Here is a 13,854-nt window from a genome sequence, read left to right on the forward strand (position 1 = left end):
CAGACCATATCACCATGATTGAAACTGACTGGGTTCTTTACCCACCGGGGATTTGAACCAATAACCCTGTAGTTACTTAGCCCTATTGTCTAACCCCTTCTGAGAAGCTACTACCAGGTGGGTAAAACAACTGGTGTGGACTATCCTGGTTAAAGAACTATACAGGAAATGATTATTGCCATAGCTACTCGTTGAATCCTCACAGAATGTATTGTACTGTATTGATCGACTCCAGTAAGTGCCCCCCATGTATTCCCTGCCCCCCCCCCCCCCCCCGGAGGGACCCAGCCTCTCTCACCCCCAGAGCGGGCCTCCTGCTGGGGGAAGCGTCCTGGCCCCGGTGGGCCCCGTGGATCCGGTGGCGCTGGACCAACTCGTTGGCCGACGGGTCCGTCCAGAAGTGGTCGGACGTCTTCAGCTTAGTGTACTCCAGAGCACAGGGACCCACTGGAGGAGGGAGAGGGAGGAGGGAGGGGAGAGGGGGAAGAAAGTGGGAGGGGGAGGGGGAGAGGGAGGGGAGAGGGGGGGGGGGGGGTGTAGGGGGGAGAGGGAGGGAGAAGAAAGTGGGAGGGGGAGGGGGAGAGGGAGGGGGAGAGAGGGGGAGAGTGGGAGGGGGAGGTGTGGGGGGGAGAGAAATGGGGAGGGGGGGGAAGGGGGAGAGGGAGGGGGAGAGGAGGGAGGGGGTAAAAGAGGGGCAGAATGAGGGAGGGAGAGAGTAAATATAAGCAAAAAAGAGCATCTACAGTATGTGCTTTTGTGTCACCTAAATGCAGCATTATAACAACCCAATGTAGCATTATAACACTCCATAGGGGCATTATAGCATCCCAATGTATCATTTTAACAAACGAATGTAGCATTTTTTATAACAGCTCGTAGTCAAACTTACCCAGTAGACATGCCAGGATGGGTCCAAACACTGTGTCATGCATCAGAGACTCCCTCTCATAGTACTTACTGTAGAGACAACACACACACACACACACACATCAGAGACTCCCTCTCATAGTACTTACTGTAGAGACAACACACACACACACATCAGAGACTCCCTCTCATAGTACTTACTGTAGAGACAACACACACACACACACATCAGAGACTCCCTCTCATAGTACTTACTGTAGAGACAACACACACACACACACACACACACATATCAGAGACTCCCTCTCATAGTACTTACTGTAGAGACAACACACACACACACACATCAGAGACTCCCTCTCATAGTACTTACTGTAGAGACAACACACACACACACACATCAGAGACTCCCTCTCATAGTACTTACTGTAGAGACAACACACACACACACACACACACCGTAGAGAAACAACAAAAGAGCAGTGAGTCCAACATGAGAAACACTCCATTAGGCCTAATGTAGGAGAAAACAGTGAATTAAATTAGAAGCAGTAATGTAGAGTGCAGAACGAAAGCAACAGGGAGAAAGCTAATTTAATTTAAAAATAATGTAACCATGAATGGAGCAGACATTGATAAACTACAGCTCTTTGCAGTGTGTAAGTTAATGCAGAAGTTTCCTTTTCATTTCTTACCTGGAGTTATCCACGATGTACTGTACGATCTTGTCCAGGACCTTCTCAAAGAGGGCGGTGCGAACCCAGATGTGCTTGATGGCCTGAGCGGAGAGGGGCTGGGGGGCGCGACCTGCAGACGACGACCCCTGCCTCTTCAGGGGCTCCTGACCCACACTCTGGGTCCTCTGGGTTCTAGGGGCGAAGGGCAAAGGTCAGTAAATGACAGGGTTAGGGTTTGAGGTAGGGGTTAGGGTTCGAGGTAGGGGTTAGGGTTCAAGGTAGGGGTTAGGGGTAGAGGTAGGGGTAGAGGTAGGGGTTAGGGTTCGAGGTAGGGTAGAGAGGTTAGGCTTTTTGACAGATGATCTCAGGTAAGGTTGGTATTGCTGTAAGGTGGGAATCCAGAAATCCCGTTTGGAAGATTAAAGGAAGTAGGAGGGAACCAAGAAATCCCAGTTGGAAGATTAGAGGAAGTAGAAGGGAACCAGGAAATCCCGGTTTGAAGATTAAAGGAAGTAGGAGGGAACCAGGAAATCCTCCAACCAAGATTTCTGGAAAACCTGGGAATTTCTGAAACATTCCAGGAATTTTGCAACCCTACTGTACAGTAGATTGTATGCTATTCAGATATCTGAGCAGACTGATTTGTCTTGTCGTGTGTCTTCCTCTTGGTAGAGCAGACTAGGAGATGGATACACTTGACTGCATTTAAAAGGGGAAGGATAGTCATGACGGCTATGGTACGGTCTCCACCTCGTCATCTTTCGCTAGTCGTGGCAGACATTTTCTAGATAAAACGCTAAGTAGCATATCTTTCTTTTTTTAAACGTCTGCATGCTTTTCTCCTACATCTGATTCAAAGGGGGATATCAAAAGTCTCCCATGAAAGACTCAGGCAGGATCAATGACCAATGGTGAGGGAGGGACCGGGGGGGGGGGGGGGGGTCCATACAGTTACATAGCTTGATATATTTTTGGATGATATTATATTTATGTTGCTAGGTAGCGTCAGCTAGTTTAAGTAGTCTGTACCTATGCCAAAACCTTTTTTATCTTATAGCTTGTTCTCCATCTTCTTTAGCATAAACAAACATATTTTCAGCACTTTATATTTCCATGACTGATCAAAACTCATTTTCTCTTGTCTCTCTGCAGCAGACACACGCAATAAAATCCCAGTATCAAACTCGTAATACATATAGAATCGTGAGAATACATATCGTGTCGGCACCAAAGTATGGTGATGAAATAGTATCGTGAGGTCCCCTGCGCAAATTCCCAGCCCTAACGAACAACATCAAAGATACCACTCAGACGACTCTATTAAGCCCTAATGCAGCGTTTTACAAACTCTATCCTGGGGGACACCAAGAGGTGCACGTTTGAGAGAGGGAATGAGAGGGGAAAATCGCATTACAAGCTTTCATCTTCGAAATTAGGGAGTCGTAAAATTGAAGAGGCAGTAATGTAGTATGCAGAACAAAAGCAACAAAGAGAAAGCGAATTAAATGTCAATAATGTAATCATGACTGGAACAGACATTGACAGCCTAGACCTCTTTGTGTATACAGTGCAGTGTGAGTTAATGCAGAAGTTGCCGTTGTTTATCGTTGTTTACCTGAGTTATCCACGAGTCGAGCAGAGTGGAGGTGGAAGTCTACTTTGAAATTCTGTTCTACTTCTATTCTTCTATCTCCCTTCCTGTCTTTTCATATCATCGTGTCTTCATTCTCTCCTTTCCGATTCTCTCTCTCTCTCTCTGTTCATCTCTTTCCTCTCTCTCTCTCTCTCTCTTTGTTTTGCTATCTCTCTCTCTCTCCCTCTTTGTTTTGCTATCTCTCTCTCTGTCTTTGTTTTGATATCTCTCTCTCTCTCTCTCTCTTTGTTTTGCTATCTCTCTCCCTCTTTGTTTTGCTATCTCTCTCTCCCTCTTTGTTTTGCTATCTCTCTCTCCCTTTTGTTTTGTTATCTCTCTGTCACTCTTTGTTTTCTGTTTTGCTATCTCTCTGTCTCTCTTTGTTTTGCTATCTCTCTCTCTCTCTCTCTCTTTGTTTTGCTATCTCTCTGTCTCTGTTTTGCTATCTCTCTCTCTCTCTTTTTGTTTTGCTATCTCTTTCTCTTTCTTTCCTGCGTTGATTGATATTCTCAGCGGTTTTATAATATAGAAGAAACGTCTAACAGAGTTGTATCTGCTCCCACATCGTAGCTCAACACTCTCACATACACACACACACCACACGACTTCCACCGCCACCCTACTCCCCTACGCCCACTCAAACCACCACCCAGTCACGATGCACTCACCCTCAGCCTCTTCAGCCTGCCACGCACAGAAACACACTCTCTCTCCTGCCCTCTCTCGCTCTCTCTCTCTCATACACACACACATAAACACACTCTCTCTCGTCCTCTCTCGCTCTCATACACACACACAGAAACACTCTCTCTCTCGCTCTCTCTCTCTCATACACACACACAGAAACACACTCTCTCTCTCGCTCTCTCTCGCTCTCTCATACACACACACAGAAACACACTCTCTCTCTCGCTCTCTCTCTCTCATGCACACACACAGAAACACACTCTCTCTCTCGCTCTCTCTCTCTCTCATACACACACACAGAAACACACTCTCTCTCTCGCCCTCTCTCGCTCTCTCTCTCTCATACACACACACAGGAACACACTCTCTCTCTCGCTCTCTCTCTCTCTTGCACACACACATAAACACACTCCCTCTCGTCCTCTCTCGCTCTCATACACACACAGAAACACACTCTCTCTCTCACTCTCTCTCTCTCATACACACACACAGAAACACACTCTCTCTCGCTCTCTCTCTCTCATACACACACACTGAAATACATGCATCCCTTGTATTAGTTAGTATTGTGTCTGTTCACCAGATCTGCCATCTGAAGGCATGTAGAGCCAAAGCACGGCTGTGTCCCAAATGGCCCCCTTTACTTACATAAACACACACTACCGTTCAAAAGTTTGGGGTCACTTATAAATGTCCTTGTTTTTTTTGTTTTTTTATTTTAAAAAATTTGTCCATTTAAAATAACATCAAATTGATCAGAAATACAGTGTAGACATTGTTCATGTTTTAAATGACTATTGTAGCTGGAAACGGCTGATTTTTAATGGGATGCGTACCGAGGCCCATTATCAGCAACCTTCACTCCTGTGTTCCAATGGCACGTTGTGTTAGCTAATCCAAGTTTATAATTTTAAAAGGATAATTGATCATTAGAAAACCCTTATGCAATGATGTTAGCACAGCTGTAAACTGTTATCCTTATTAAATAAGCAATAAAACTGGCCTTCTTTAGACTAGTTGAGTATCTGGAGCATCAGCATTTGTGGGTTTGATTACAGGCTCAAAATGGCCAGAAACAAAGACTTTCTACTGAAACTCATCAGTCTATTTAGCAGGAAGCTATTCTTGTTCTGAGAAATGAAGGCTATTCCATGTGAGAAATTGCCTAGAAACTGAAGATCTCGTACAACGCTGTGTACTACTCCCTTCACAGAACAGCGCACACCGTCTCTAACCAGAATAGAAAGAGGAGTGGGAGGCCCCGGTGCACAACTGAGCAAGAGGACAAGTACATTAGTGTCTAGTTTGAGAAACAGATGCCTCACAAGTTACAACTGGCAGCTTCATGAAATAGTACCCTGAAAAACACCCGTCTCAATGTCAACAATGAAGAGGCGACTCTGGGATGCTGGCCTTCTAGGCAGAGTTCCTCTGTCCAGTCTCAACGTCAACAGTGAAGAGGCGACTCCGGGATACTGGCCTTCTAGGCAGAGTTCCTCTGTCCAGTCTCAACGTCAACAGTGAAGAGGCGACTCCGGGATGCTGGTCTTCTAGGCAGAGTTCCTCTGTCCAGTCTCAACGTCAACAGTGAAGAGGCGACTCCGGGATGCTGACCTTCTAGGCAGAGTTCCTCTGCCCAGTCTCAACGTCAACAGTGAAGAGGCGACTCCGGGATGCTGACCTTCTAGGCAGAGTTCCTCTGTCCAGTCTCAACGTCAACAGTGAAGAGGCGACTCCGGAATGCTGGCCTTCTAGGCAGAGTTCCTCTGTCCAGTCTCAACGTCAACAGTGAAGAGGCGACTCCGGAATGCTGGCCTTCTAAAGTAAAGCACTGAATTGAGGGGAAAGGCTTCCATTTGGGAAGCAGCCTATAGTGGGTGACCAGTGTGAAGAGTGTGCTTCAAGAGTATACTTTCATATCCTCTTCCTCTTCCTCTAAAGCTTCCTGTCAAGAGACAGTGATGGAGCTTGATTCTATATAGGAATTGACGGGGTGCCATTCAAGCCTGACGCTAAATTACAAATTTCAGAGCACACACACACACACACACACACGTCTTAGATACAAAACCCTGTCATCATGGCGCGTATTCCTCATGTTAATTTGTTTGTCGGAGACAAATAGAAATCGTATCGTACATTAATCTACCGTCATCTCCGGTGCATGTTGACATTTGATGACATTTTGAATTTGTGAAGACCTGCGACATCAATGGCTCTAGGATTGGGTTGTTGTCTTGGTGGTGGGGGGGGGGGGGGGGGCAGAGAATGCTGCCATGGGGAAATTACCCATCTGAAAGGTTTGGGGTGGACCTCACATGTTACCCTATTCCCTCTATAGCGTATAGTGCACTGCTTTTGACCACGGCCCATAGGAAACTACAGTGGCAAGAAAAAGTATGTGAACCCTTTGGAATGATCTGGATTTCTGCATAAATTGGTCGTAAAATTAGATTTGCTCTTCATCTAAGTCCCAACAATATTTTATTTATCTTTATTTAACTAGGCAAGTCCGTTAAGAACAAATTCTTATTTTCAATGACGGCCTAGGAACAGTGGGTTAACTGCCTGTTCAGGGGCAGAACGACAGATTTGTACCTTGTCAGCTCGGGGGTTTGAACTTGCAACCTTCCGGTTACTAGTCCAATGCTCTAACCACTAGGCTACCCTGCCGACAAACACAATGTTCTTAACCTCTAGCGACGAGCAATCCCGTATCCGGGAGCGTACTCATAGCCTCAAGCTCATTACCATAACGCAACGTTTCCTATTCATGAAAATCGCAAATGAAACGAAATAAATATATTGAAACACAAGCTTAGCCTTTTGTTAACAACACTGTTATCTCAGATTTTCTAAATATGCGTTACAGCCAACGCTAGACAAGCATTTGTGTAAGTTTATCATGGCATAATGCTATGCTAGGCTCTGCTGGCAGCAGGCAACATTTTCACAAAAATAAGAAAAACAACCAAATTAAATAATTTACCTTTGAAGAACTTCAGATGCTTTCACTCAGGAGACTCCCAGTTAGATAGCAAATGTTCCTTTTTTCCAAAAAGAATATTTTTGGAGGCGAAAAACGTCACGTTTGTTCATCCTGCTTGGCAGAGAAATCGTCCGAAAATACTTCAACTATAACGCCAAACTTTTTTCAAAATTTGCTCCATATTATCGACAGAAACACGGCAAACGTTGTTTAGGATCCATCCTCAAGGTGTTTTTAACATATGTATTCAATAATATATCCGTGGAGGCAGTTGGTTTCTCATAAGAAACTATTGGAAATATGGCTACCTCAGTATTTTACGCAACGTTTTCTCCGGGAGACACCATGCGTCCACTCGCCCTATATGGTCTCTTACAGCCATTCTCCAATGGAAATGCCTAAAAAGACGTCACAATGCTGCAGACACCTTAGGGAAAACGTGGAAAACGTAAGCTGACTCCTAGCTGCTTCACAGCCATATAAGGAGTCATTGGCATGAGGCTGTTTAAAAAAATGAGGCACTTCCTGGATCTTTATCTGGGTTTCGCCTGTAACATCAGTTCTGTGGCACTCACAGACAATATCTTTGCAGTTTTGGAAACGTCAGAGTGTTTTCTTTCCAAAGCTGTCAATTATATGCATAGTCGAGCATCTTTTCGTGACAAAATATCTTGTTTAAAACAGGAACGTTTTTCATCCAAAAATTTAAATAGCGCCCCCTATATCCAAGTGTTCTTAAACTAATAACACATCAATTATTGTCTTTTTCTTGTCTATATTGAATACATAATTTAAACATTCACAGTGTAGGTTGGAAAAAGTATGTGAACCCCAAGGCTAATGACTTCTCCAAAAGCTAATTGGAGTCAGGAGTCAGCTAACCTGGAGTTCAATCATTGAGACGAGATTGGAGATGTTGGTAAGAGCTGCCCTGCCCTATAAAACACACTCACAACATTAGAGTTCGCTATTCACAAGAAGCATTGCCTGGTGTGAACCATGCCTCGAACAAAAGACATCTCAGAAGACCTAAGAATTGTTGACTTGCTGATAAGGAAATGTGTTTTAATAAATTATTAGAATGTTACAGTCCTGAAACCATAGGTCTGATACCATGTGATCGTATGAAACCATAGGTCTGATGCCATGTGATTGTATGAAACCATAGGTCTGATACCATGTGATTGTATGAAACCATAGGTCTGATACCATGTGATTGTAGGAAACCATAGGTCTGATACCATGTGATCGTATGAAACCATAGGTCTGATACCATGTGATTGTATGAAACCATAGGTCTGATACCATGTGATCGTATGAAACCATAGGTCTGATGCCATGTGATTGTATGAAACCATAGGTCTGATACCATGTGATCGTATGAAACCATAGGTCTGATGCCATGTGATTGTATGAAACCATAGGTCTGATACCATGTGATTGTATGAAACCATAGGTCTGATACCATGTGATTGTAGGAAACCATAGGTCTGATACCATGTGATTGTATGAAACCATAGGTCTGATACCATGTGATTGTATGAAACCATAGGTCTGATGCCATGTGATTGTATGAAACCATAGGTCTGATACCATGTGATTGTATGAAACCATAGGTCTGATACCATGTGATTGTATGAACTTAATTTCAATCATTAGATTATTATAATACAAGTGTGTAAGTGTTAGACTCATTCGATGATTATATTATAATACTGTGTGTGGTTTTAGTCAGAATCAACGTTTTGGGAATAATGTGTCTAGTGTTCTGAGAACAGACTATCTGTCTGAGCCAGATCCCGGGCGACCTTGGCTGGGACACTGAGAACTTCCCAGTCCCAGGTCTCTCCTTATCTTAGGGGAGGGTAGGAAGACACTATTCTCACTTACTCCCCTAGGCTCTATTGGTGGGCGGATTTGATGGTTGGTGTGGAAGTATGTGTGTCGCAATAAATTGAAGGTCCTGTACTGTACACGTCAGAACGTTCCCGTGAATATACATTTAACTTTGGTTGACTGGACCTCTGTCTGTTTTCATTTCTATCAGTATCTTACAAACCCTGATATAACAGACTACGGGTAACATAATGTAATGGGTAAATGAACAGGAGTATAGAATTCTCCTGACACTTGCATAAAGGGTTACAGTATCTCTAAAAGCCTTGATGTTCATCAGTCCACAGTAAGACACATTGTCTGTAAATAGAGAAAGTTCAGCACTGTTGCTACTCTCCCTATGAGTGGCCGTCCTGTAAAGATGCATGCCGGAGCACAATCTGTCCGCCAATTGAAGCTCAACAGAAGTTGGGTGATGCAACAGGACAACGACCCAAAACACAGAAGTAACAATCAGAATGGCTTCAACCGAAGAAAATACACCTTCTGGAGTGGCCCAGTCAGAGTCCTGACCTCAAGAGAGCAGTTCACACCAGACATCCCAAGAATATTGCTGAACTGAATCAGTTTGGTAAAGAGAAATGGTCCAAAATTCCTCCTGACCGTTGTGCAGGTCTGATCCACAACTACAGAAAACGTTTGGTTGAGGTTATTGCTGTCAGAGGAGGGTCAAGCAGTTATAAAATCCGAGGGTTCACACACTTTTCCCACCATGCACTGTGAATGTTTACAGAGTGTGTTCAATAAAGACACGAAAACGTATCATTGTTTGTGTGTTATTAGTTTAAGCAGACTGTGTTTGTCTGTTGTTGTGACTTCACAACAGATCACATTTTATGACCAATTTATTCAGAAATCCAGGTAATTCCAAAGGGTTCACATACTTTCTCTTTCCACTGTACCTCCAGTGTTATAACAGCTGACAGGGGAGACTGTCTGGGAGATACTGCCAGGGAGACTGTCTGGGAGATACTGCCAGGGAGACTGTCTGGGAGATACTGCCAGGGAGACTGTCTGGGAGATACTGCCAGGGAGACTGTCTGGGAGATACTGCCAGGGAGACTGTTTGGGAGATACTGCCAGGGAGACTGTCTGGGAGATACTGCCAGGGAGACTGTCTGGGAGATACTGCCAGGGAGACTGTCTGGGAGATACTATCAGTGTTATGGCAGATGACAGGGGAGACTGTCTGGGAGATACTGTCAGTGAGACTGTCTGGGAGATACTGCCAGTGAGACTGTCTGGGAGATACTGCCAGGGAGACTGTCTGGGAGATACTGCCAGGGAGGCTGTCTGGGAGATACTGCCAGGGAGACTTTCTGGGAGATACTGCCAGTGTTATGGCAGATGACAGGGGAGACTGTCTGGGAGATACTGCCAGGGAGACTGTCTGGGAGATACTGCCAGTGAGACTGTCTGGGAGATACTGTCAGGGAGACTGTCTGGGAGATACTGCCAGGGAGACTGTCTGGGAGATACTGCCAGTGTTATGGAAGATGACAGGGGAGACTGTCTGGGAGATACTGCCAGGGAGACTGTCTGGGAGATACTGCCAGTGAGACTGTCTGGGAGATACTGCCAGTGTTGTGACAGCTGACAGGAGAGTGTGTGGACATATCCGAGACAGTGCTTGCAAACAGTGGGTGGGTATACTGTGGTAGATGAGTGTCTGCCTGAATAGAGTGTAAAGTGTGTGACTGAGTGAGTATGTGTGCATGTGTGTGTGAGTGTTCATGCCTGGGTGTGTGTGTGTGTGTGTGTGTGTGTGTGTGTGTGTGTGTTCATGTTTGGGTGTGTGTGTGTTCATGTTTGGGTGTGTGTGTGTGTGTGTGTGTGTGTGTGTGTGTGTGTGTGTGTGTTCATGTTTGGGTGTGTGTATGTTCATGTTTGTGTGTGTGTGTGTGTGTGTGTGTGTGTGTGTGTGTGTGTGTGTGTGTGTGTGTGTGTGTGTGTGTGTGTGTGTGTGTGTGTGTACTCTGTCCAGTAACTGACCCCGGCCATCCATCTGCCTCACAGCCAGCAGACGTAGCGATTGGTTGGCAAGAAAACTCACAGACCAGACACAGCAGGAAGAGCCACTGTCAGGCAGATTCATGTGTGTGTTTGTGTGTGTGTGTGTGTGTGTGTGTGTGTGTGTGTGTGTGTATGTGTGTGTGTGTGTGTGGCTGCTTCTGTTTACTGCAAATCAATTTTCAGCTACTGTATTTTCACAAGAATGCAGCCAAGAGAGAGAGAGAGAGAGAGAGAGAGAGGGAGAGAGAGAGAGAGAGACAGCAACCCATATTTATGCTTATTTATTTTATCTTGTGTCCTTTAACCATTTGTACATTGTTAAAACACTGTATATATAATATGACATTTGTAATGTCTTTATTGTTTTGAAACTTCTGTATGTGTAATGTTTACTGTTAATTGTTATTGTTTATTTCACTTTATATATTATCTACCTCACTTGCATTGGCACTGTTAACACATGTTTCCCATGCCAATAAAGCCCCTTGAATTGAATTGACAGAGACAGAGAGCGAAAGAGAGAGAGAGACACAGAGAGACAGAGGGACAGAGAGAGACAGAGAGAGACAGAGAGAGAGAGAGAGAGAGACAGAGAGAGAGAGACAGAGAGACAGAGAGAGAGAGAGAGACAGAGAGAGAGAGACAGAGAGACACAGAGATGCACAGCTGATGCACGAAGGGCTATATAAATAAATTTGATTTGATTTTGATTTGATGAGAGACAGAGAGAGAGAGACAGAGAGACAGACAGACAGAGAGAGAGAGAGAGAGAGAGAGACAGACAGACAGACAGACAGACAGACAGACAGACAGACAGACAGAGAGACAGACAGACAGACAGACAGACAGACAGACAGACAGACAGACAGACAGACAGAGAGAGAGAGGAGAGAGAGATAGAGAGAGAGAGGGGAGAGAGAGAGAGAGAGAGAGAGAGAGAGAGAGAGGGGGGGGGCAGAAAGACCCAATAATTGACATCTACATTAATGAATCACCCTACACAACACTGAAATCAAGTATCTGCTGTAGACAGATGACCTGGGAGCTGCTGTCTCCCAGTAAGGAGGGTCTGCTGTCTCCCACTAAGGAGGGTCTGCTGTCTCCCACTAAGGAGGGTCTGCTGTCTCCAACTAAGGAGGTTCTGCTGTCTCCCACTAAGGAGGGTCTGCTGTCTCCCACTAAGGAGGGTCTGCTGTCTCCCACTAAGGAGAGTCTGCTGTACACAGATGACCTGGTGCTGCTGTCTCCCACTAAGGGGGGTCTGCTGTCTCCCACTAAGGAGGGTCTGCTGTCTCCTACTAAGGAGGGTCTGCTATCTCCCACTAAGGAGGGTATGCTGTCTCCCACTAAGGAGGGTCTGCTGTATGCAGATGACCTGGTGCTGCTGTCTCCCACTAAGGAGGAGTTACATCAGCACCTAGATCATTTGCACAGGTTCTGTCAGACCTGGGCTCTGACCGTTAATCACAGGTTCTGTCAGACCTGGGCTCTGATAGTTAATCACAGGTTCTGTCAGACGTGGGCTCTGACAGTTAATCACAGGTTCTGTCAGACCTGGGCTCTGACCGTTAATCCGTTAATCACAGGTTGTGTCAGACCTGGGCTCTGACCGTTAATCCGTTAACCACAGGTTCTGTCAGACCTGGGCTCTGACCGTTAATCACAGGTTCTGTCAGACCTGGGCTCTGACCGTTAATCACAGGTTCTGTCAGACCTGGGCTCTGACCGTTAATTACAGGTTCTGTCAGACCTGGGCTCTGACCGTTATTCACAGGTTCTGTCAGACCTGGGCTCTGACAGTTAATCACAGGTTCTGTCAGACCTGGGTTCTGACCGTTAACCACAGGTTCTGTCAGACCTGGACTCTGACCGTTAACCACAGGTTCTGTCAGACCTGGGCTCTGACCGTTAACCACAGGTTCTGTCAGACCTGGACTCTGACCGTTAACCACAGGTTCTGTCAGACCTGGACTCTGACCGTTAACCACAGGTTCTGTCAGACCTGGACTCTGACCGTTAATCCGTTAACCACAGGTTCTGTCAGACCTGGGCTCTGACAGTTAATCACAGGTTCTGTCAGACCTGGGCTCTGACCGTTAATCACAGGTTCTGTCAGACCTGGGCTCTGACCGTTAATCACAGGTTCTGTCAGACCTGGGCTCTGACCGTTAACCACAGGTTCTGTCAGACCTGGGCTCTGACCGTTATTCACAGGTTCTGTCAGACCTGGGCTCTGACAGTTAATCACAGGTTCTGTCAGACCTGGGCTCTGACCGTTAACCACAGGTTCTGTCAGACCTGGGCTCTGACCGTTAACCACAGGTTCTGTCAGACCTGGACTCTGACCGTTAACCACAGGTTCTGTCAGACCTGGACTCTGACCGTTAACCACAGGTTCTGTCAGACCTGGACTCTGACCGTTAATCTAAAAAAAAATGTGATATAATGATATTCCAAAAAATGTCCAGAAATCAGGATGACAAATATAAATTCTATTTGGACACAGTTCTATTAGAACACACCAAAAACTACACATATATAGGACTAAATATTAGCAACACAGATAGCTTTCACATGGCTGTGAATGAGCTGAGAGACAAAGCAAGAAGAGCATTCTATGCCATTAAAAGGAACATCAAAATAGAAATTCCAATTAGAATCTGGCTCAAAATGTTCCAATCAGTTCTAGAACGAATTACTCTATATGGCAGTGAAGTATGGGGGTCCACTCTCTAATAATGAATTTACAAAAATGGGACTAACATCCAATCAAAATACTGCATGCAGAGTTTTGCCAGACTGTATTGCAAGTGCAAAGACAAACTCCAAATAACGCATGTAGAGCTGAATTGGGCCAAAACCCCCTCCTCATTCAAATAGAAAAAAAAGCCATCAAATTTTACAACCACCTAAAAACAAGTGACCCCAAAACATTCCATCACACAGCTCTATAATGTCAATAGATGAAACAAGAGAAGAGTCCCCTCAGCCAGCTGGTTCTGAGGCTCAGTTCACCAACCCATACCAACCCCATAGAGCCTCAGGACAGCACTCAGCCAGCTATCACCTATTTGAAAGGCACCACAAAAAAT

General features: G+C 45.3%; 1 protein-coding gene across 1 annotated transcript in view; it reads right to left on the reverse strand.

Annotated features, from left to right (window-relative positions):
- The window catches only part of LOC139386206 (small G protein signaling modulator 2), a 225,032-nt gene that overhangs the window by 81,019 nt on the left and 130,159 nt on the right, over positions 1-13,854 (reverse strand). The window contains exons 4-6 of the mRNA XM_071131685.1: positions 1,563-1,736; positions 890-957; positions 299-447 (exon numbers count right to left, since the gene is read on the reverse strand). Coding sequence (XP_070987786.1) covers positions 299-447; positions 890-957; positions 1,563-1,736 — 391 coding nt within the window. The remainder of the gene's footprint in view (positions 1-298; positions 448-889; positions 958-1,562; positions 1,737-13,854) is intronic.

Source organism: Oncorhynchus clarkii, chromosome 27 (assembly GCF_045791955.1).
Source record: "Oncorhynchus clarkii lewisi isolate Uvic-CL-2024 chromosome 27, UVic_Ocla_1.0, whole genome shotgun sequence".
NCBI classification, from domain to species: domain Eukaryota; kingdom Metazoa; phylum Chordata; class Actinopteri; order Salmoniformes; family Salmonidae; genus Oncorhynchus; species Oncorhynchus clarkii.